General features: G+C 44.2%; 1 protein-coding gene across 1 annotated transcript in view; it reads right to left on the bottom strand.

Annotated features, from left to right (window-relative positions):
* Nucleotides 1-402: 402 nt before the first annotated feature.
* HSPA9 (heat shock protein family A (Hsp70) member 9) overlaps nucleotides 403-24,662 on the bottom strand; it is a 33,774-nt gene continuing 9,514 nt past the window's right edge. The window contains exons 6-17 of the mRNA XM_019534838.1: nucleotides 24,231-24,304; nucleotides 24,041-24,147; nucleotides 22,887-23,049; nucleotides 22,049-22,141; nucleotides 18,727-18,936; nucleotides 15,731-15,958; nucleotides 11,400-11,504; nucleotides 9,962-10,079; nucleotides 7,768-7,862; nucleotides 3,830-3,922; nucleotides 1,930-2,070; nucleotides 403-1,289 (exon numbers count right to left, since the gene is read on the bottom strand). Coding sequence (XP_019390383.1) covers nucleotides 1,230-1,289; nucleotides 1,930-2,070; nucleotides 3,830-3,922; nucleotides 7,768-7,862; nucleotides 9,962-10,079; nucleotides 11,400-11,504; nucleotides 15,731-15,958; nucleotides 18,727-18,936; nucleotides 22,049-22,141; nucleotides 22,887-23,049; nucleotides 24,041-24,147; nucleotides 24,231-24,304 — 1,487 coding nt within the window. The 3' untranslated portion in view covers nucleotides 403-1,229. The remainder of the gene's footprint in view (nucleotides 1,290-1,929; nucleotides 2,071-3,829; nucleotides 3,923-7,767; nucleotides 7,863-9,961; nucleotides 10,080-11,399; nucleotides 11,505-15,730; nucleotides 15,959-18,726; nucleotides 18,937-22,048; nucleotides 22,142-22,886; nucleotides 23,050-24,040; nucleotides 24,148-24,230; nucleotides 24,305-24,662) is intronic.

Genomic DNA, 24,662 nt, shown 5'->3' with positions numbered 1-24,662 from the left:
CCTCCTCATAAAAACTAGACACTGAAAGCGCTTCCCTGCTGCTTCCCTTCCTGGCAGTACACATGAAGGATTTCTAAAAAATGATCAAAAATGTTATCAAAAGTGTACCCAGCCCAAACAAGCAGACATTTATATGAACAAGTCATAATATAAACGTGTAGCACAAGTGCAGGAATGAGTATAAACCCTCATACCTCACAGCACAAGTCAACCACAAATGCCTGAAGTAATATCATATGGATTTGTTTAATCTGTAACTGTGCATTTAGGTTTCTTGCACCTTCCTACTCTCCAGTAGTTAGCGATTCAGTGGAACCACTGGTCTGTTCTAGCTGAGTAATTCCTAGGTGTCAAGAAAGTTACACAAGCGTTAGCTACCAGAAAGGTAGCAGAAACCTTAAGCAAGGTGCGCTAGGGAGTTTAACTGTTACTAAAGTTAACCAATTCCAATACAGAGAAACTGTTCAGATTCATGCAGTCTGGCCACCAACAAATGCCCAACACCAAGAATCAGTTAGCCAAGAATGCCAGAGGAACTGGATGCTTCCTTTATTTAAAAAAAAAATCCAGAATGGATCCAACAATTTTGTCATTAGGGAAGTTGTTTTATCATAAGCAGAGAACAGACATTGGATGGAGCAGAAAGCTTATGCAAGCAGTGCATGTAACTTCAAATGTGGTCTTATTTGCCAGGAAAAAAAAATTACACCTAAATTAAAGTAACCCATCTTCTTCAATACAAGAATACTAGGCTAGCTGCAAAGCTGAACGCTCTCTAGCAATGTAGCTGGGCCTGCCACTGGTATATCCAGGACCTATTACACTCCGCTCACAAGCACTTGCTTCCAAGAAGAGGATCCACAAGTGTTTCAGGCTCCACTGGACACCTGTCCCCACCCCTAGATTTGTGACATGGTTTTAAGTGTTGGACAAAATTCAGTACACCGTCATGCCCAGTATTAGGAATAAGTGATCAACAAGTCCCCTGGCTACTCAGTTTAATGTGACAGGGCTGAACATGTAGAACTCTCTCATGAATCAACTTTCAAGTGATGATTATCTAGTAGACACTTCACTAAATTTATACATTAAAAGAAATTATATATATATATAGAATACTGCCAAAACACAGTAAGACTGAATTCTGCCCACTTCTGCTCAGGAAAGTTCCTTGTCTCCCAAGCTTCAGAACAAATCACCTTCCTCTTTTCTCCATGAGACTGTGGCTTTTACTGTTTCTCCTCTTTCTGGTCCCCAGAACTTCCTGAAGTTTCTCGTTCAGCTGCCATCTGTGAAAGATTCAGTTGATTAGTTGCAGATAGATAGCTTCCAGCCTGGAAGCAGGTAATGGGGGTTGTTCTAGACAGATAAGAATTCTTGCATGAAGATAAAGGCAAAAAAGCTGTTTTAATCAGAAGTCTCCTGCAGAACCAGCAGCAACTAGTGGTTAGAAAGGTTTAGCAGTTTCTACTATTAAAAGATTTTCAGAATTACAACTGGTCCTCTAAATACCCTTTGCATACTCAACATGTAGCCAATATTAAATCCTTTGGACAACGGACCTGTCTACCCAACGCCTACGTATCTTTGTGCATAGTTTCAAATACTGTTTTACAGAGTTTTGCCACAACTTAGATTCTACAAGATAATTTTATATAGAAAGGTAACGTCAGCAGTGACAGCATAACATACACACACTACCAAAGAGCAAAGAAAATGAGCTACACAGTCAGTCAACATCTGAAGTCACATTTCATTTTTTCTAGATGTCACTAATGCAACACTTACTATTCAGTGGGAGTTGAGATACAACTTCAAATACTACCTCCAATATTCACCAGTTTCCCATGCTAAATGTTAAGTTTAATTTGGACTGATTCCCTCTCCCGGTGCAAGTTCCAATGCAAGACAGAGGTCTGGAACACCTACCTTTTTGTATGCCATTTCAAAGAGTTTCAAAGAGGCCTGCTGCAGGCTGGATGCTGCCTGTTTTATGTTCTCTCCTGTTTCAGTATCTTTACGAGCCAGAAGCTCTCTCATTTTAGCTATTTCTTCTTTCAACTTCTGGCACTGTAAACAAGTTACAAAAACTATTAGGTTATCTTGCATGCAAGTTAATTAAAACTGTGTTATTTTATTTATATCTACCTCACTGGTCTTAGCAGTCTCAATTTTTGATAAATACAATGAATGTAAAACTCAAATTAAGCCATAAAGCTTGCAGGAACAAGCAGCTTTTCCAGTTCCCAATGGGCATGTGTCTACAGCAGTAAAAGCACCACAGCTGGCATTAAACTGGTCTTCTTGTTTGCAATCTCAGCAGAGATGCAAAAGACTGAATAGGCCATGGAGACCAAAAGGCCCCCTTTGGATGAGAGCTGGTCTCACTGGCACATTGCATTAGCTAATGACAAATCACCCATGAACCAAGAGCAGTGGAAAAAGATGTTCTTCATTTATACTTAAGGTTCCATGAAAAATTTAGGAAAGTTGCTATTCAGCACATTAGGCCCTAAACAGTTGTATGTGGGAAGAAAAGAGAGGCAAAAGCAGTATGGTCCTATCCCAGTCCCCATGGCCATCTGTCAAACCCGTCACACAATCTGGCACTTCTGTCAGACTGGCATGCTGCTGGAGGGGCAGGATTTAAGAAGCAAAGTTACTGTAGGACAGCTGCACCTAGAGCTGTGAGGAGGTGGAAAGCTTGATCAGTAGTGCTTGCTGTCAGAATGTAGGCAGCTACAGTTAATCCTTTACATTCAGACCTGATGAATGTTGGAGGCAAGATGTTTTTGAGGCCTGAGCCAATGATAGGCTTCTCTTCCCTGATCAAAGCTTCTTAATGTTCTTTCTAACAATGCCCATCTGGTATTCCCACACGGACAATGGTAGAACTGTACACACTTCCCATATACTTCCCGTTTTGAAAGCTAGTTAAGCAGTATCTTGCCTTGTCAGATGCTGCTGCCCTGGAGAAAAATAATTCTTAATCTTGTCATTGCATTCCCCAAATCCCTGGTGAACTCAGGATTGTCTTAGAGAAACCCATAGTTTACATCTTCACCAAAACCAATCAAAGGCATTTGACAAGAAGCACCATTGTCCTAAAACCCACAAGCCATTTGTAGTCTTTGCACAATACTGATAGTCAAGAGATTTCCCAGCTTGTGAAGTAGATTTTAAACTTTACTTCTGAAATTAATAATGCAGAGACGAGACAGTCACTTTTAGAGCAATATTAAAAGTCCTCCTTTGATACAAGCATGACTCGCTCAAGGCATGGAAGGAACACCTGAGCTAAATTAGCTGGAAGAGCATAAGTTGCCTCCAAGTTTCTGAGGGCTGCATACCCGCTATTTACAAACTCCCAGGACAAAACAGAAGCCTTGATTTAAGTTTCTTTGCCTGTAAGGTAAGCATTTTTTTAATATTTATTTTTGGAAGAGAGATTCCCACTCAAAAAATAAAGGCTTCTAACAGACCCAATATAGAGTCAAATCAAGGGCCTAATTCATTTAAAAGCCTTTCATTAAATACACTTCAAAGGTCACTCCAAGTTTCAATCACTCAGCTCAGGACTGGAACCAGGATCTTTGCTATTCTAAAGATGTCCACCTTATCAGCCTCATTTGCCTACACCAACTGAAATGAAAAGCAGTTAGTCAAGGGCAGTGCTTGTTTTCCAGAGTTAGACCCCTTCTAACTGGAAAGTCTGTCTCTATCATGTCCCAAGCACATGCAAACCCCAAGAACAGTGTTAGATCAATTTTTCACCAGAACACTACAGGGACTCTTGCCTCCTTACACAAAGGAACAAGAAAACACGCACCTCATCTGCTGGAAGTTGATCCTTAAATTCCTCCATCTTGGATTCTGAATCATGAATTATGCCTTCTGCCATGTTTACAGCTTCAACCCGTTCCTGAGTAAGAGAGTTCAGGTAAGTTTACACATTGTTCACACCTGTCACTATGTCAACAGCAAAGAACTGGACAGCTGAGGAGAGTCACAATCAGTGAAACTGAAGCACAACCACTAATCCCCTCTCTGAAGATCTTCTTCCCTTCCAAACAAAGCAAGCAGGTCACTTGCAGGTACATCTGTGTCTGGGAATGCAAGACGACAAGCCTCATACCACTGGAAATTTTTTCTCTACTTCTCCAGATGGCTGAGGCCCAATATGACATAGCATGGCCTACACATGGGAAGGTCAAGCAAGTTAGGCAATATGATGTCCCTGGTCTATTGTTTTGGGCCAGACAAGGCAGCCTGAGCGTTCAGAAGACACTACTGAGCCTCACAGCAGCCACGGCATTAGAGTGAACTTTGTGCACTGTGACTTCTGGGTCTTCCAGATTTGGTCTCCCAGATGGTTTCTGCAAACCAGATTTGTTTGTTAAGAACTCCAAGGACATAGCTTTTCTGGTGGGAAAGATAACCAGAATGTAGCCCAATGCAGGGCTTCTTTAGAGAGTACAGAGTAGTTACTTGCTGACGTGTTAATGCAGGTGTCAACACAAACTGCTGCACTAGTGACAGCAAGCTGGGTGATCTACTTGTTTGAAATACTGCTCCACAGGAATACAGTTACAAAAGGTCAACAACATTTGCCAACATTCTCCATTATTTTCTACTGGCTGCTGCACTGTCAGTAATTCATAGCTGGAAGACACCTGCTCTCAGCCCACCACAACTGGCAACCTGAGCCAGCAGGGTGAGAGGAGAACCAGTATTAAGAAAATGGACTTCAGAGATTAGACTACACTCATTCATGGTTGGTTACTCCAGGCCAGGGGTTTTCAACTTCAACCATTTTCTTCCTGAGAACCAGCCCAGCTCACCAGCCCCTCCTGCCTGGCCCCAGTTGCAGAGAGCGTGGCTTAGCAGTAAGGATCCCTAGGGCTCCACACACCTGAGCAGCAGCAGCACTGCAGAGCTTCACCCACTTGATGGAAGCCGTGGGGCTGGGCAGGGTGAGCCTACCCCTGGCCCTTCCTCAGGACTTGCCTCAGCCTGGGGAGCAGAGGCATTTCCTCCCCAGACAGGATGGACCCCCCCAAAACCTGCCTGCAGCACCCCAGGAAGCTATGGAGCCCCAGTTGAGAGCCACTGCTTAAGGCCATGACTCAAGTAACTTAGTGGGCAGCACAGGAAATCTTCCACTGCTCTTATCTGTTGTATACATGATTCAAGAAGGGGAGTACCATTTATGGGCTGTCAATCCACCAGCACATGGGTGTCAAATTGATCCAGCCCTGTGGATTGGATAAGGGGCACAGGTCCAGTCTGGTGCAGAGGCCAGAAGTGGCAGCACATGTCCCAGTGATAAAATATGGAGACAGCAGCCACGAACTTTCAAAACATCTCATTATACAAGCACTACCTCTTTATAAAGACTCTTTGCCAAATGGGGTATTAAAAGTATTTTATGCCTATAATTCTCATATGCCAGAGTCAGGGCCTCCGGGCTGCAACAATTCTGAAGCATAAAAGAAACAGCTGTAATTCTCAAAAAGATTCAACTCCTTTCATAGAAAGCTGTTTCAAGCATTCTCTTTTCTCATGCTGAACCTTTCACTAAAAAACGTCAGATTTACAAGAGCTGCCTGAACAAGATTACAAGTTATATATAGAACAGAAGTAAAACATCTACAGCATCTATAATTTCAGCAATCACTAAGCATATGCTGGTGCCAGAAAATACAGCAGCTCTTCAGCACATCTGCTTAAATCAACATCCTATATTTAGTAGTGTAATTCATTAGTATAACCCTTATTAAGCCAGTTTAACCCAAGCATTGACATTATGAATCTCATAGGACTGAAATCATTCAGGTATAGGAAGAGGAAGTCAGTAGGGACTCAGTGGCCTCTCCTACCTCAAAACAAACACCCAGGCTCAGGGCAGACTCACAGACAGAAGTCACCACCATTGGAAGGGACAGGATGTTACCCTGCATCAGCTACTCAAAAGGAAACTACCCTGGGGCAAGGTGGAAGCTTGTGATTACCTTCTACAAAGGCAGTTACTGCAGAGCAAGTGTTGTGTAGGTAGAACTCCACCTTCTATGCCCCAGGATAAGTTGCTTCTACCTTGATATTTAGATAAGATCTGGCACTCAAGGTGTTGATGGACCAGGCTTTTAAACAAACTATATACTAGAACTACACAATGCAGGGGACTACCAGTCAGTTGAGGCATCATTTCAAATTTTACAGAATAAACCCAAACATTTCAAGAGGCTTGGTGAATACAGTTTTGACTGCAACACAACAGGGGATATTTATGGACAGACTTCCTTAGTCTAGGGGTGGATGACCTATGGCACATGTGACACATACAACTTCTGCGTGGGGTACACACATGATCATGGGAGCAAAAAGGAGAGCAGCAGATTGGGCTGGGGAAGTGGCATTCAGGGAGGGTGCATGGCTTAGTTTGTGGTACGCCTTCCAAGAGGTTAGCCCCCACTGCCTTAGTGTATGAGATATTTACCCTTAGTATGCCAAGATGCATGAAAAAAACCATACATGACAAAAAGTAGATTCAATTAGATTTTTCAAACTCAATTCAGGTCTCATTAATAGGCAGGCCAGCTTGCATATGGCTGGCCATCTAAAATGCTTGGTCCTAGAGAGCACAGGACTGAGCTCTCCTTACCCATTCAAATTTGCAGGCACACTCCAGACCTGGAAGCTTGCCAGTGAGATGGCTCTAGGTTTGAGAAAAGGGGTAACAGACAAGCCTGGAACAGCCTCACTGGCAAGCTTCCAAGTCTGGATTGTACCCATGGACTCAAGATTGATGGAGCATGCTCAGCCCTGTGTTCACAGGGCATGTTGCTACAAAAGCGTAGGAAAGCCCAGCTTGTCCCCTCAAACATTATGGATTGCTTTAAATTGCTGATCCTATATTTAAAAAGAAGTCCCAAAATCTGTGCATTTAGGTGCCTATGTATTCTTGCACAGTTAATACAACTGCATGTATAACTCAGAGATAAGTGTATAGCTAAATAACCATTTGCACATGCACAACTAGTGACCCTTAAGGCCTCTTAATCTGACCCTTACGCATCAAGATAGAAGTTCTCAAGTAGAGGAAGAGATTGCGTGTCTAGGGACCTACTTAAAAATTGCAGTTTTGCAATTTTTGCGGAAACTGTGAAAAACAGCAAAGTCCATGAAAAATGGCATTGGCCACAATTTCCCAGGAAATCAACCAAAAGCCCCAACTTCATAGAAATAAAATGCTGGCTCCCTAGTGGAAGGAGCAGTCCTCAATGCTGCTGCAGCACAGCCTTGCAGCCCACCTGGAAAGGGAAGGTACCAGCTGGTGGGTTGGCACAAAGGGCAGCAGACAAGATGGCAGATGCCCCCTTGTGCCTCTCTGCCAATCAGTGCCAAGAGGCGAGGCTTCACAAAGGGCAGCCAACAGCCAAGATGGTGACCAACCCTTCATCCCTCCTCTTCCTAGCACCTCTCCACCAATCAGTGCTGAAGGGTAGGGCTGCTACAAAATGACTAAAAATTGGCTCTTTGGGTTAAGACCAAGCCACAAAAATTGCTTTCTCTCACTGTGAGTTAAGTAGGTCCCTACTTATGCCCTTGTTAGGTAAGCTCTCACACCAATACTACAGCTGCACCTGGTAGCTTGCGCTGCCACATGTCCCCAAATACGGTGCAGTTTCAGAATAGGGAATGGAGACTTATTAACTGGCTGGTGAACTGGTCCTTAGTAAAGACCCCAAAAACATATCATCAAGTTACCTTTCTTCGCCTATCTTCTTCTGCATATTTCTCTGCATTCTTCACCATGTTTTCAATTTCATCTTTGCTGAGACCACCAGAAGACTGGATCACAACTGCATTAGAAAATAAGGATTAAAGCTGAACTATGTACTTTAACTCCATCTTGAGGACAAAGCAACTCTCCTTAGTGAGGAACCCACACAAGCTAGCTTGCATTGCCAGGAATACTTCCTTGTGCCAATGAGCAACTTAAAAGTAGTATTTGAGTCAGTGTATTAGCAACCTTAGAAATGCCTAGTAAAAAACAAAGTAGGAAATCTGATGAGAGAAAGCAAAAATAAAGAGGTTCATTCTAGGGATCTGAAAGGTTAAACTAGAATCATATTTATACCATTAATGCATTACAGTTAACATTTAAAACAGACCATGTGTGAACTATCACATGGTATACTGGTACTACTTGTCCAGACTACTCTTCCCCAGAGGCAGCCCAGCCTGCCTTTGCAGGCCACTTGCCCCCTTCCACCAGCAGTTCACACTGTGTAAATAAGTGCTGGGGCCAGGGGTGGTGGGAAAAGGAAGTGGAGCCCAGCCCAACCAGACTTCTCCCCAGAGGAGAGGCGGGGAAGGGGAAGCGGAAGCAGAAGCACCACTTGTGTCTCGCCCTGAGGCAAGCAGAGCAGGTGCTGGCTACTCTGCAGGTATGTATTATTGGTTAAACGGTTGACCAATATAATTGGAAGAGTTGAAATGGCTAATGTTTTAAATAATATTTACATCCCTAGTTCATTCCCAGCACTGCATACAATAATTGGAAGAAACCACTTCTCTGATCTCACATGCAGAGGTGGTACTAACTGATGACACGTGACATTTCACTTTTGGTTTGGGGAACAATCCTCAAATGTACTTTTGAGGGGATGAAACTACAGCAAAGCATATTACAGTCCTTGAATAACTGCAACCTCATTAAGGTTAGTGTTTTGTACAGATTCTAGTTAGTGTATCCATGGAGATGTAACAGGAAGTACAAGGACAGAACAGTACTGGAAGAGCACTGGGGTAGAGAGGAAAGAGTATCTGGCACCTCAGATCATGGCTGTTTCCAGTTCTATCAGACACTGCTTACATAACAGTTTGCAAGTTCCAAACTTTTCTTCAGTTACTTCAACTGAAAGTGAACCTGTGTACCTGGTCACTAGGCAAGGGGGCACACTGGCCTACAAAGCAACAGAAGGAATCATTTTACCAGGTCATGGGAGTTTCCTTTCTTTTTTGGAAAGTGGGCCAACCCCCTCAGAAACAAGCCACAAGAACATTCCCCACCATGACTCGCTTCCATTCCCTTCAAGGACAGAAACTTGTCTAGTTCTCAGAGCGCACTAGTTTAGCCTTTGACCCAAGTAGTGCAAAGACATGTAGCCTCTGTACAGCTATACAATTTCCTTGGATGTTTGAAGGATCCAACAGCTGATCTTATTTGACATTTCACAAAGGGTCTTTTGCACACATCACATATGTAACTGAGCAACAGACAGGTTGCTTTTGAGTCCTCCTGACTGAAGGGAGGACTTGAACCCTGGCCCTATTTTTCCACCAGAAGCTTCAGTTCCCAAGGCTGCTTACATACAGGACTCATTTGAGACAAGGCTTGGCCAAATCAAGACGTGCTCCCTGGCTGGGTTTGTAATCCTTGAGGTAAAGTAGTAATACGTGCAGGTCTGGGAACTCACTAGGGGCTATAGTTGAATTGACTCTGATCTCCAGCCATATGAATTACAAGCAGAACTTTTGAAGAGGCACAGAGGACAGTTAGAAAAAGGGTGGTTATACTGAATATACTGTGTACTACTGAGCATGCAAAAGCATGCAAGTCAGAGGACAACCTCTGGATGTCTAACAGTGGAAAAGATACTGGGTTGAGTGTAGGAGCTGTTTCTTCAGTGTGCCAGAGTTCAGACCAATTTGTTACTAGCACCATTTCCCTCCTATTTCAGTTGACTATGGACTGCCCTACATACATTTCCCCAGCCCTCATTTACCTGCTTGTCATCCTCACTTGCTTAACCATGACTAATGAATGGATTATTTCTGTTAGAGGCACCTAACACACTGCTGGATATCAAGGGATTAATACCTCCTTTATCCCTCAGCCAGCTAAGCATGTTTATTGTTTCATACATTTCCCTCCCTTTTTGGAACCCACACTTACTTTGCTGCTCACGTCCAGTCCCTTTATCCTTGGCTGAAACATGAACAATACCATTAGCATCAATGTCAAAAGTGACCTCAATCTGGGGCACTCCACGTGGAGCTGGAGGAATTCCAACCTGCAAAAATCAAAAATGGTTAGCCATCAGCTCCCCCAGACAGGGGCTTGGTGTATACACCTTCACTATGTACACTCTCAGCAAAGTGTAAACTCAACCAGCTATTAACTAAAGCAACCTCAAAGCACAGTCCAATATATGCCTGTCAAAGACTCATGTAGTGAATTAGCAACATCTTGACAGATTTAAATTGGAGAGACTTAATTTAAATGTGGATACAGATTTCTGCCCACAAGTTACAAGAACAAATTTGGCTCAGAGAACTTCAAAGCAGAAGCCAATGCCATTTAGCGGTTTTTACCTCCTTGTACACATCAGCTTCACTTTCCTCTAGCAAAGTGCTTAGTTCTACTTTGGGCATGGCCACCTCACCTTGATATATTTGGAACTACCACATCCAAAAGGTGAAGGTCTGCCCAGGGTGCTTCTTAAGGAGATCTTAACCTCTGCCTTATTAGAGGGCTTCTTCTTACAACTCATTTACAATGGGGTTGGTCAGGAAGGAAGAATCTGACAGTCTGGCAGAGTTCAGGAGCCCAGATAAGCTTAGGAGGACCAAATGCAAGAGCCACTTTCATAGCCACTCTTTAAGAAGGTGGCTAGAAGTAGGCACAGAATTAACACAGATTTCCATTTAATCAGGAAGATGCATCTTAACAGGCTGATCAGTTGATTTTGGGTACGTAGCCAGTTATGCTGAAGTGCAATTGCTACAGGCTATGCTCATCCCTGGCACATGACAATTATCTAACTAAGCTGTTCCAAAGGGATTTGAAAGGAGGTGGTGATGGGCCTCCTACAGGCTGCCTCAGGGAAAACCAACAATTGAGAAGCAGAAACTGAACTGATTTAGATCTTGGGGTCAGACATAATAACCTAGATCTGAGCTACATAAATCAGTGCCTGAGAACAGAAGGCTATAGAAGGCAAGGTAACTTTATGGTCCAGTGATGTACAAGTCTGGTATTACTCAGGGCACAGAAAATGCAAGAATTTTAAGACTGAAATGGATCAACTGGGCCACTTAGTTGCTTCTCAAGGCAACTTTATGGGCTGTCCTGTCCATAAACTTAGTCTAACAAGTTTGAAGGTTTAACTTTTTTTGCTGCCTCCTTCCACTGCTACTGGAATACTGGATCCAGAATCCCAAGATTTACACCTAGAGGGCTGCTTTATTTCTCAGAAGTAAAAACAAACAAGACAGTCAAGTGACTTCTGTTTCAAAACATCACTTTCAAGAGAAAGGGTCAAATGAAAATGGAGAAGGCTTTGAACTTATCAAGTTAAGCTTAAGGTCATAAATACTGAGAGCCAACATACCAAAGTGAACTGGCCCAGAAGCTTGTTGTCATTGGCCATCTCTCTCTCCCCTTGGCATACTTTAATCTCCACTTGAGTCTGCCCATCAGCAGCTGTAGAAAACACCTGCAATACGTAAATTAAATTGGTTACCGCAAAACTACTACACGACAACGCAAGACATAAAAAATAGGCTAAGCTGAACAGATAAGAAATGATTAATCATGCATTATTCCCCCATGGCTCAAAAGCTTATAATAGCAGGCAACTGTCAATCTTCCAGATCATGGTGCATGCATAAGAGGTCTAGACAGGCGCCTGATGAATCCATTTGTATGGAGCCATACAACCATCATACCAAGACCTTCAACATGCACACGTAGGCAAGCGTACAGAGGAGAGGAGGCTTCCCAAGACCTATCATGCCCCCTTTACACTACTGAGACAGAATCTTAAGGTCAGATCAAGTCCAGACGTTCAGTGCCTTGATGGCTGCAGCTTCTGACAAAGAAAAACAGATCAGAATTGCTGCTGACTGCCCAATGCCTTCCTCAGTGATGGCATGTTTCTGTCAGGGTGATGGATGTCCCTTAGCCTTTCTCCAACCAAGGAGTACCCAAAAGGCAGTGGGATCTAGGATACTGAGGCACCCTATACTCACCTTATTCTGCACGTTGCAACATTGTGGTATTTTATAGGAGCTATCCCTCCTATAAAAAACTAGCAGGCCCTCTAGTTGGGTGCAGTTTATGGTCATACCCAAGAACAAAAGCTTAATACAGCAAAAAAAGAAGACATACCAGCAGGTAACAGGGCATGATTTCAGTAAAGCTAGGCTGCATAATAATTGCATAATTTAACCCGGGCAGGCTCTGTGCCTCCACCTCCATAGGGCTCTCAGCACTCTAGCTGGGAACTCCATGCAGAGGCACCAAGCTCGGTGGCATGCAACTAGACAGCTGGTGAATGAGGTGAGCTCCTGCTTGCAGGGGGTGTTGGTGGGAGGGGGCCCTATCACCACACATGCATCCCCTCACCACCACCATGCAGGAGGAGGGGGAGGATGCACAACCTTTGCCACTTATGGCAGCAGCGGCTTGGGGCACTCACGGCAGCAGAAGACAGAGCCCCTGCAGCACACGACTCCAGTCGAGTCCTGGGAGCTGCACATGGTGTCACACAGACCTCCCAGCTCAGCCTGCTGGCACGCGCCTTCAAGCCAAACTGGGCTGGCTCTGTGTCAACACATGGGGCAAATGGCACTGAAGGCAGGAGCCATGTGCCGTTGGACTGGACTAGCTCCATGCCTCCACGTGGGGCTTCCAGCACTCCAGCGGGAAGCCACACATGGAGGCACAGAACCTGCCCGCCCTGAACGCATACGACTCCATGCTTCCATATGCGGCTTCTTGCTGGAGTGCTGGAAGCCCCACATGGAAGCACAGAACCCACCTAGCCTCATAGTACGCAGTTCACACCTGCAGTGCTGTGAGCCAACTTGGTCTCACCTGAAGATGCGTGCTAACAAGCCAGGCTGGCTCCGTACTATGACATACAGCTCCTGGGACTAAGCTGGAGCCACATGCTGTGGCCATGAGCATTCCAAAGGCCCACTGCTGCTCCCATCAGCAGGGGCTATGCACCAAGGCGGAGGGGCAGGGCACACCCACCCAGATGGGTTTTTTGGTACAGCTATTAAGAATATCCCTCAGGCCCCAGGGGAGGCACACCTAGGCCAAGGGTCAGTGAGGATCTAGTCAGGGAACTTCTGGAGGGACTGGATGTATTCGAATCAGCTGGTCTGGATGATCTCGACTCCAGAGTGCTGAGGGAATTAGCTGAGGTCATTGCGGGACACCTGGTACGGCTTTACAAGGACTCGTGGTGCTCTGGTGCAGTGCCAGAGGACTGGTAGAGGGTCAACATGGTTCCCATCTTCAAAAAGGAGAAGGAGGAGGACCCAGGAAACTATAGGCCCGTTAGTCTTACCTCAATCCTGGGCAAGCTTTTTGAGAGAATTATACTGGCACATGTCCATGAGGGGCCAGGGGGGAGATTATGCTTAGGGGCAACCAACACGGGTTCATTAGCAGCAGATCCTGTCAGACCAACCTGGTGGCCTTCTATGACAAGGTCACCAAATCCTTAGATGAAGAGGCAGCAGTGGACAGTCTTCCTGGACTTTCAGAAGGCTTTCGACACAGTCTCTTACCCTGTTCTCAGTAAAAAAACTGGGGGACTATGGTGTCAACACCCACACAGTCAATTGGGTCACCAACTGGCTGCAAGGCCGCACCCAGTGAGTGGTAGTGGATGGGTCATGTTTGACCTGGAGGGATGTGGGCAACGGGGTTCCGCAGGGCTCGGTCCTCAGGCCCGCACTGATCAACATCTTCATCAGCAACTTGGAGGAGGGGGTAAAAGCACCCTGTTCAAATCTGCTGATGGCACTACGATGTGGGGGGGGATGTGGGCATGCTAAAAAGAAGGAATAGGCTGCAATCAGACCTAGACAGGTTACAGGAGTGGGTGGATGAGAACAGGATGGGATTCAACACCGACAAGTGCAAGGTGATGCACCTGGGGAGGAAGAATCAGCACCATACCTGCAGGCTGGGGAACTCCCTTCTCGTCAGTGCAGAAGCAGAAAAGGATCTTGGAGTCATCATTGACTCCAAGATGAACATGGGCCAGCAGTGTGGGGAGGCAGTCAGGAAGGCCAGCCGTACCTTGTCATGCATCCACAGATGCATCCCAAGCAGGTCCAAGGAGGTGATCCTCCCCCTCTGTGCAGCACTGGTCAGGCTGCAGCTGGAGTACTGCGTCCAGTTCTGGGCACCGTACTTCAAGAGGGATGCAGACAACATGGATAGGGTCCAGAGGAGGGCCACTCGCATGATCGGGGGCAGCAGGGCAGGCCCTATGAGGAGAGGCTACGGGACCTGAACCTGTTCAGCCTTCACAAGAGAAGGCTGAGGGGGATCTAGTGGCCTGTTACAAACTAGTCAGAGGGGACCAGCAGGCATTGGGGGAAGTTCCTGTTCCCTCAAGCACTACCAGGAGTGACTAGAAATAATGGTCACAAGCTGGCAGAGGGTAAATTCAGATTAGGCATCAGGAGGCACTACTTGACTGTCAGGGCGGCTAGGATCTGGAACCAACTTCCAAGAGAAGTGGTGCTGGCTCCTACCTTGGGGGTTTTTAAGACAAGGCTAGATAAATCACCTTGCTGGGGTCATTAGTCTTTCCTGCCATGGCAGGGGGTCAGACTTGACCCCAGAAGGGTCAGGTCCCTTCTGACCCTACTACCTATGAAACTATGAATATAAGATGAAATGTAAGAAAACCCCCAGTAATTAATTGTGCATAACTTTGATGTTTTTTGCACACAACTCCCTGTGGTATAACTGTCCAAGCTGTAGAATAGATCCAGTTCTAGTAGAAAGGCAGTGTGTAAGAAAAGAGCATATATTCCTATGAACCTAGACCTAGTGTGTGTTGTGCTCAGTAATAAGAGTCTCCACATGTTCCATTCTCTTCAGAATGATGTGTTGATATTACATCATAGCGCACACAATTTGATTCTGTCCTGAACCAGAGAAGCAAGACATTCCTTATTACATGCTCCCCAAGAAGTGGTAGGGAAGTTGAGGCAACATTAGTAACTAGAAATATTTACATGCACAGCCCTTATGGAGGAAAAAACTTATTCGCTAATTCATTAATCTACCCGTCTTTACCTCCAACTCACTTAACACTGCCTAGGACTTTCTTTGGGTGAAAAGGGACCATCCTAGGATCCCTTTACTCACCTCTCTAGAGGCCACACATTGAATCCACAAGATGTTTCTTCTCAGCCTCCAACAATCGCTAGAGGGTGACATGAGGCACAGCCTCTCTCCTGGGCAGAGTACTGCCTCAATAGGATTCCCAGCCCTGTGTAGAGAGGATGCAGCTTAACCCTGTACCCAACAGTAATAGCACTACACTAGGGCAGCCACACCTTCTCTGGGTGTACTTTTCCAAATGCTTTATACCTCTTCTCACTCTGCCTCTCTTCATATGCTTTCCAGCCCAAAGATCAGAGCTGTGCTACCACTTCTAAACAAAATGCTCTGCCAATGGTTCTGCCACAAGTGTCGTAAGACTGATAAGCCACAAGGCAACAGCATCAGCTTCATTTTCTTGCGCAGCAAGGAAGGAGAAAAAGTTGATACTGATTGTTGTCATTAGGGGACAAATACAAGGATGAGGCAGGAGTAAGCCAGACAATCCCTACGCACCTGCAGTTGTGCCAGGACAGTGGCACAGAACTCCATTCACAACCAGTAACCTGAGTGCTTTAACCTCACCTGGCTCTTTTTCGTGGGAATAGTGGTGTTTCTGTTGATAAGTTTAGTGAAGACACCTCCTAGTGTCTCAATTCCGAGGGAGAGGGGAGTCACATCTAGGAGCAGTACATCGGTAACATCACCAGCCAGCACACCGCCTTGAATGGCAGCACCAATAGCAACAGCTTCATCAGGATTAACTGCTTTGCTAGGAGCACGGCCAAACAAATCCTGCACAGTCTGCTGCACCTAAAAGGGTACAGAACACAGAGCACATGTATCAAAAACTAATGCCACACAGGACTGCAGCCATGTGTCCCTCTCAGGCTATCATGAAAGATTTGAAATAGGGGTCCCTTCATGCTGCAAAGTCCCCAGGCTGGTTCACTTTTCTTCCTCACTACTTCTGCAGCACAGAGTCTGAACAGTAAGAGACTGGATTAAATTTCAGGAGCAACTTGCTATTCCTCCTGCCCCGATACCTTCAGGTGCTCTAGTGAGTTTCCACCGGTATACTCGCATCTGCCCTGCATCTATATTATTTACAAGGGAAAACCCAAATCAACCCTTTCTCTACAGCACCATTTTCAAGCAAATTAATGGGCAGTGAAGCAGCTATACAGGGAGACAAAGAACAGGTCTCCAGAGTTCAAAGCAAATTCTGGATAATACTCCCACCTCTGCTAAGCCCCAGCCCACAAGAGTAACATAGCAACATACTTGAGCTAAATGGAGACCCCACCTGTGCACCAGCTGAGAACTGCTTCCTGTAATAATTAGCATATTCCTAGTTTATACTCCTGAGGGCTGTCACAGTTTGGGGAGTGAAATGCAGTGGCAGTCACAGTACCCCAGGGACAAGCTGCAAAAGATAAGGACTTCTTGGGGCAGGAGGGGTGCATTAAAAAAAAAAAGAACAGTCAAATGGGAACAGTAACTCCACCCCCTTATTTAATATGCTTTTTCACTAGAGTGGTGAAACTGTTGTTTTAGCAGATACTGTGTTATTAGCATGACACTGCTCTGCTTTTTCAGGACATGCAGATGAAGATATATTGGATACAATACTGAAATATTCAGGCAATAATGCAACTGTTTGCAGCACTACACACAGTTCTCAGTTCTTTTCCAAGGGAAGGCTCCTCACAGCCAAGACTAGTATGGACTTTCAGTAGAAACTCACATCTCTCTCCAAGTCAAGCTACAGAAGTAGTCACCATTTTATGTAAAGGTGAGCACTATGCTCACAGGGTATACTTCAAGCAGATCACTAACTCTTCAATGTGAGACAGCTTCCTATACACAAGGCTTAGCCTGTTACCTATATTAAAGGCTATGTAATTAACTGGAAAACTTTCCCCTTAGGGGTATATTTTACAAACAGAGGAAGCATTACTTCTAATCGCAGACTTGACATTTTCCTAGAACACTAGCCCTGAAAGAATAATCCAAGGAAGGTAAAATTTCACTCCTAGCAAAGCTGTGTAGGAGAGCTGGGTTCAGTAGAAGGAGAAAGCTACATTGTATGCAATATGCAAGAACAGGTCTTGGTATGCCCAGCACCCAGCTGAGCCTGCAGTTATAGCTCTGACTACAGATATTCAGGGAAGCATTATGTAACCTTGCAAGGCCACAGGTGCTGGGGAAGATATAAATAAAGAACTGATATTTAACCACTATCTTCCACCCCAGAGGATACTTACTGCTTCAGAAAGGGCTTCCACCACTACTGAAATGCAGTCACTTCTAGAGTGCAAGGAAGCAGCTGTTACACAAATTACAGTATTATACAACAGATCAAAGGAAATCAGCATATCCAGCTGAGACTGTTTTACAGGGTAGGGTGCAGGCACCCCACACTAGGACTCAACCTGGACAGCTGTTACTTACCTCCTCTAAAAAGACCTGTCAGTGTCTGATGAGAATGAAAGAGAAAGCCAAGATTGTTCACCAACTGGCTAAGCATGTGTTGAACATCACCCACATCTAGGCTGCAAGAGGCATTTGGCACATTAGCCAATTCAATCCCAGTCAATACTCTGCACCACCAAAGCATTCTGAAGCCTAGGCAATAACTATAATTGCATTAAGACAGGGAAAATCCTCAAACAGCTCTTGGAGCAAAGCTGCTTTTACTGGTCTCCAAATTATGAGGAGGAACTAAGGATAGTTGCACAGGCTGTACTCTTTTAAGACAACACTGCACAGAAATGGTCACCATCAAGTTCAAGGCAGTGGAACAGTGCTCTGTATATAATCAGAATGGGACAGCGCATCAGCACAAGCTACCACATCTGCAAAAAAAATGAGCATTAACAAAGCAAGCTGGCAAGTCAGGTTGCTGGTGCCAATCACCACAGTACACAACAGCCAAGCATCTAGGTAGCCAATACTAGACCACATGGTCACCCAAATAGGCTAAACAGTACCTGGCCCAGGGAACAGACATTCATCTAGTTATGCACTAGAAGCAGGTTATGGAATGGATCTGTTGTAATTGCTGGCTGTGAGCATAGTGCTCAATAATGACAAAGGTAAATTAATTGGAAAGAAAAGAAGTAGTCAGAAGAGTTGAAATATATTAGCCAGTTCAGACACAGCTCTCTGTGGCTAGAGAAAGCCTTAAATTCTTGCATCTCTATGCTGTTCATGTTTAATCTACTACCAGCCAGGAATAGAATTCAACTTCTGCCAGCTATAATTTGCCTTTGTAAAATTTAAACCCAGCCCACAGCATCCTCCTGAGAAGCCCCCATCTCAAAGGTCAACACAAAAGCAGGGAACAAAGTCACTTACATTTGTTCCACTCCACTAGCATGTGCTTGATATTGCCCTGTGTTCTGCAAGCTGCAGGTGGCCCTAACATAAACCACTTCCAAGACTGCTGGAATAAGGGCTTCTCCTTTGCAAGTCCCCTATAAAAATCCTTTTGCTCAATAGGAGACTTCAAGGGTGAGGAGGGGGAAACCCCTGACAAGCAGAATTAGTGTTGCCCATTAAGAGGGAATGAGACGTACCTTAGGCATTCTGGTCATCCCACCAACCAAGAGGACTTCACCAATGTCACTCTTGTTGACTTCAGCATCCTGCATGGCCTTCTGGCATGGTGCTACTGTCCTCCTGATCAGATCTGCAACAATCCCCTCAAACTGTGAACGAGTCAATTTCATATTCAAGTGCTTTGGTCCAGAAGCATCCATTGTAAGATATGGCAAGTTAATGTCGGTCTGAAACAAAAGAATCATCCAGATGTCAGAAGTGGGAGACAACGATCTGAAGTTTTCAGTGTAGCCACTGAGGGAAGCTATCAATTTTAGAGACAATGGGTCCCTACATGAAGCTTAAGCCTAAGTAGTTCTCACACATCTTCTGCATGTTTAATTTACTACCCCCCACAATTGAGACTGATCACCCTTTATAAAAGGTCCCATTTATGCAATGTTTATAAGGAATTAGTAAAAGATGCATTAAGCACAGCAGACAGACCTGAACTGCTAACATCAAAAGTTTATAACCAGAGATAAAACAACCTTGCATAAGCTGGAGAAAATTTATTAAATAAAACTTCCTAAATGGAATCTAGTATTTAACATTACTTAACTTCTCCAGGGCTAACAACAATCCCAGGTAGTAGTATTTCCGGCTTACTCAGTTTTGGATTTTTTTTGACATGTTCCACTCAAATTTTATTTTTAAACTAAGGCTGCAGAAAAAGGATTTGCAACTCTGCAGACATCCATATGAAAACACAAGGAACAGCAGTTGGCCCTTTGGTGCACACCCAATATGCTTGAATCAAAAGGTCCATATCTGACCCTCTTGGCACTTATCTGGGCTCTCCAGACCATATTGCCTTGAGACACTAACCAAGGCTCTCTTGGCCCTAACTGCATCTTAAGAGCTCTAATCTAAGTGCGGAGGTGTGGGGCAGGAAAGGTAAGTCACATTCAGGTGGACAAGTATCAGAATGGCTGTATTACCAAGAAAAATGCTAGCCAAATATCATTTATTTATTTCCTAATATTTTATATAAGGCAGCCTTTTTCCCTTTTTGGTATCCAAAGTAATACCTGTTTGATTCTCAACATACCTAGCTTATCTGCACTTAACATTACAAATATACATTTCCTTTGATTAGTGATACAAGAGTTTAAATAGACACACTGGATTTCGAAAGTTCACAGCACTCATTTTGAATCAATGCACAGCAAAAATCATAGCAACATGCCGAGTCATGTCTTGCTGGCACAAACTCAGTGGACTGTTTGTAAAGTCAGAACTGATCCCTTATTATGGATGAAAGCCAAACTCCTTCCTCATACATAGCAGCATGAATAAAACCAGACCTGCCTTAAAGTTGGTAATTTTACTGCACCGTTAGGAGTTAAATTAGCCAGCTTTTCCTGGTACAAATGAATTGCATTTTATGGCTCTCTTGTCAGCTAGCAAGAACTGTGTTTATACCTTAGACCAGTTGTTTTCAAACATTTTTTCATTTGTAGACCCCTATAAATTATGAATGGAGTTGTAGACCCCTTTGAATTGTAAGTGTGGGTATTTATATACTTTTGATTGGATCAGTCATCTTTTACAGACACCTTACATAGGCTGCGGACCCCCTGGGGTCCACAGACCAAACCGAAAACCACTGCTCTAGATAAAATTATCCTTTGTGACCCATCTAAGAAACATCCTTCCTGTGAGCTACCTTCTTTTCCAATACAAGAACCATCCTGTGACAGAACCAGCCTAAGGGCAGCTGTGGTGCACCCTAGTGGCTGAACTAATCTGGCCTTTGCTCCAGTTCTGCATATGCCTTCTTGCTTTCTTTCCTGCCATGCCTTGATATAACTTTTCAGCACATTGAAAGGCTACCCCAAAACCCTGGAGTGATTTTGGTGGTACTATCCATAGGTTCCCTTCCTTCCCCTGCTGGACCCTCAGTCTTCCTTACTACTGTACCCTCCTTTCACCAACAAAAGTCCCTCTACTGGCTGCTTTGCACTACTCATGCCCTACTAGCACAAAACATGCCCTCTTGGCACTTATCTGGACTCTCCAGACCATATTGCCTTGAGGCGCTAACCAAGGCCCTCTTGGCCCTAACTGCACCTTAAGACCTCTAATCAGGGCCTCCAGCTTCCCTCAGCCATGCCCAAGCCTTGCCAGCATCACTACTGATTGGCTCAGCTGGGCCCACTCAGCATTAGCCACCTCATGATCCTCGTAGAGCCCAGACACAAAGCACCCCTCAGGCACCCTCCTGTGGCTTCCAGACCATTCCTATAGCCACAACCCATTCTTCCAGCAACTTAAACACAAAATGCAAACAAATTCAATCTCTAATGCAGGGTTGTACCCTCACCTTGGGTCTCTATGAACTGCAAACTCCTGGCTATACTGCCAGCTTACCTACAGCCACTCCTGCAGGTGGGAGTTTGCCTCCATTTGGGGAGCAGGGCCTGACAGCTCTGGCTCAAAGCTGAACTCGTCACCTTCCTGGTCATATGACATCCCATTTTAGCTCCCTTACTGAGCCTAGGTGACCCCCTTTAGTTCTAGGGGCTGCCTGCTTCTCTGCCACAGCTTGCACAGATGAGCTGCTTCTTTAGTAGCTGGCCTAAGCTCAGCTGCCACCATCAGAATGTAGCTCAGGCCTGCTGCTCTCTCCTCTTAAAGTAACAGCAGCCTTGGTCCCCACTGCACACAAATAGGGCATGTTTGAGAGAATCAAAGAGCTGAAACAAGTGGGTGAGATATGGTAGAGTCAATATGCCTAGCATGTGCAGTGATTAGTCCCCTGTGTGCTGGGTGTTTTTTGTTTTTTTTTAAAAGGAGAATTTATCTTTTTTTTTTTTTTTTGCCATTAGGCAAATAACTCATTCAGTTAAGTTCTCAGTATGTTAAGATGAGATTCTGACGTGCCAAAACAAAAGCCAGTGTAATAGAAGCAGGATTATCAAAAACTCTATTCCTTGATGGATTGTACAGTTCTGGTACTTGGGAACAGTTCTACAGGAGGGAGAGAATGTTGTCTGGGGTTATAGACAACAGCTAACAGACTAACGTTCTCATGTAAGAGGCAGAAACAGCAGCACCCGCTGGTATTCTAAGCCTTAAGCAGTCGCATTACCTATACATGCTAATAACCTGAGAAAATTTAATATCAAGACTATTTTGCCAAAGTATTTTCCCATAAATTTAGTTTAGTTATAATAAAGTTCCCCCCTGACACTATGAAAAGTAATCAAATTACCAGCAAAATAAATACAATGCCATGTTGTCTTTAGCAATATGCCAAAGTAACCCGTGAAGTGCTTTGAAATCTAGACACCTTACCTGCACAGATGAAGAAAGCTCACACTTCGCCTTTTCTGATGCTTCTCTCACTCTCTGAAGAGCCATGTTGTCTTTAGTCAGGTCAACGCCAGTCTAACCAATGAGGAGAAACATGCATTAATAAAGAGGCTCATTCTCCAAAACTCATGATATTCTCCCACAAGAAGAAAAAGCATCTCAAGTCTTTTAGAAGGTTGCAAAAATATGGAACGATACCTCGTGGTTTTTGCTGATTCCTCGTACTTTTAGCCATAGATACACATTCTACTTAACACTTTATAAACGCCTGTTAGCTTCAGCAGCCTGCGATGCAGTTACCTAGTGAAATAACCACTAATAATTAAACGAATGGGGCACTGACACTGCAATTTGCTGAAGGCAATACTGGGCGAGTTAAGAAGTTAGGATTAATATGCTCACTCCCAACTGTTACCACTATACTCCATCCACTGGATGGGCAGTAATGTCGGAAGCAGTACCAGATGCACCTGGCAACAAAATCTGTATTCACACGGACTGACTTGTGATAAAAAACAGAATCCTATATGAAAAATAGAAATCTTGCTATCCTGTTTGTCCTTCAGGAGATGTCAGCTCCAATAACTCTACCTCAACCTAAGTTTCTAAAGGCAAATACAAACCAAAAACCAGCCCAACAAATCTCAGTTTTATACTTCTAAAGCTGAAGTTCATGGTCTAGTATACATCCAAAACCAGGAATACTCCATGGCAAAAAGAAATCTTCATCCTTCCCTAAAAGTTGTATTTCTTAGTTCACATTCTTCACAAGTCAACACGCAACTTGGGATGTTATTTTCATTGTGCAGAAGTCTCTTACCTCTCTCTTGAACTCTTTAACAATATACTGCAGCAAAGCCTGGTCAAAATCTTCACCCCCTAAGAAAGTGTCACCATTGGTTGACTTCACCTCAAAGACTCCCTTCTGAATTTCCAAGACAGAAATATCAAATGTGCCACCACCCAAGTCATAAACTGCAATACTAAAAACACAGAGAAAACATGTCATTCCTACACATTAGTAGTCTTTTGAGTAACATACAGATAGAGCATCAAGATGAGTCTGGACACCCCCAGGAAGTATATACCATTTAGAGATTACTGTCTAGGAAGGGGAAGGCTGTTAAGACAGTGGGCCTAATCATTACATTCCTTTTGCTCCCATTTCAAGACTGCTGATTGTTATTTGAACTCTGAAAAGGATCTGAGGTGTGACACTAACCTATGGAATCTCAGTATCTGCCTTAATGCAACATTCACTCCTTTCCTCTGTGTGAAAATTACAGAAGACTAAATTTTTCCCTGAAGAAGCCTTCCCTAATAAGGCTATCAAACTTACATTATGAGCCCAGTCCTGCATTCCTTGCATACCTGGAGTTTTCCCTGAGCTCCAATAGGACATCTGGGATGACAAGGACTGCAAGATGGTCCAATTATGTAACTCTGGTAATTGTATAGTAAATAAAGAAAACAAGGGAATGCTTCTCCAAGGGAAGGCTTTAATACTTTTTGCTCCTAATGAAAGGAGCAGAAAGGCTAGAAGAGGAGAGTGCAGTTAAAAAGCCATAACATTTGTGTTAAGAGTCTGCATTCACAGTCTTTACTTCATATAAAAAACACAAAACAAAATCACAGGTATGGAGCTCACATCCATGCTTCTCAGTTACGACAATACCTTTTGGGGGGTGGCGAAACACGGAGAAGCAAAGGATGCTCACATGCTAACATAAAGGAACATAAGTTTACTTGTTTATAAAGTCTGTTCTTGACAAGCTGGTGAAGTAATACTGATTCAAATATGTCATGTTTATTTTTATCCTAACAGGTACTAAAGAAACCAGTGTTTCAGGGCACAATCTTGGCTCTTATGCATCAATTAACCAGAACCTGGGTAAAGATTCTGGACCACACGTCAAAACAGAACTGCGCAATGTTGTGCTAAAGAGGAGGGCATGGTTACTGACAGACACTTACACTTTGTCTTCAGACTTATCTAAACCATAAGCCAAGGCTGCAGCAGTTGGCTCATTAATCACTCTCAGAACATTCAATCCAGCAATTTGTCCAGCATCCTTGGTAGCCTGAAAAAGAGAGGTAATTAGACAGAGAGAAGTTTAAGCCTCCGCTTAGAGGCTGACAATATACAAAGTGCTTGTGAACCTACCTGCCTCTGAGAATCATTGAAATAAGCAGGTACTGTGATAACAGCATTTCTTGCCGAGTGTCCCAGGTAGTTTTCTGAAACAGAATGCCAAGTTATTTTAGTTTTTTGGGGTTTTTTTTAAATATATTTTGTATTTGCTTTTTACTCCCTCTCCCACGAATACCAAGTTTTTATCCTGGGGATTGTAACCATTAAGGCTGCATGAAGCTTGGGATGGTGATTCGATACGGAGAAGATTCAGCCCGATTCACTGGCCGAATTCCAAATTGAATCAGGGGACCAATTAAAAGGTCCTAATCAATTCAAAGCTCTCTGAATCTTTGCTCTCCGAGTCTTTGGAAAAGATTCAGAGAGCTTTGATGATTCGGGCAGTCCCCAGTGGCTGCAGCAGGGAGCTGTAGCTGGATTCAGAGCTGGGCTGGTAAGTAGGGG

The sequence above is a fragment of the Crocodylus porosus genome, unplaced genomic scaffold, assembly GCF_001723895.1.
Source record: "Crocodylus porosus isolate Cpor-Errol unplaced genomic scaffold, CroPor_comp1, whole genome shotgun sequence".
NCBI classification, from domain to species: domain Eukaryota; kingdom Metazoa; phylum Chordata; order Crocodylia; family Crocodylidae; genus Crocodylus; species Crocodylus porosus.
Note: the sequence above shows the minus strand (reverse complement) of the source record. Positions and strands in the feature narration are given on the sequence as shown.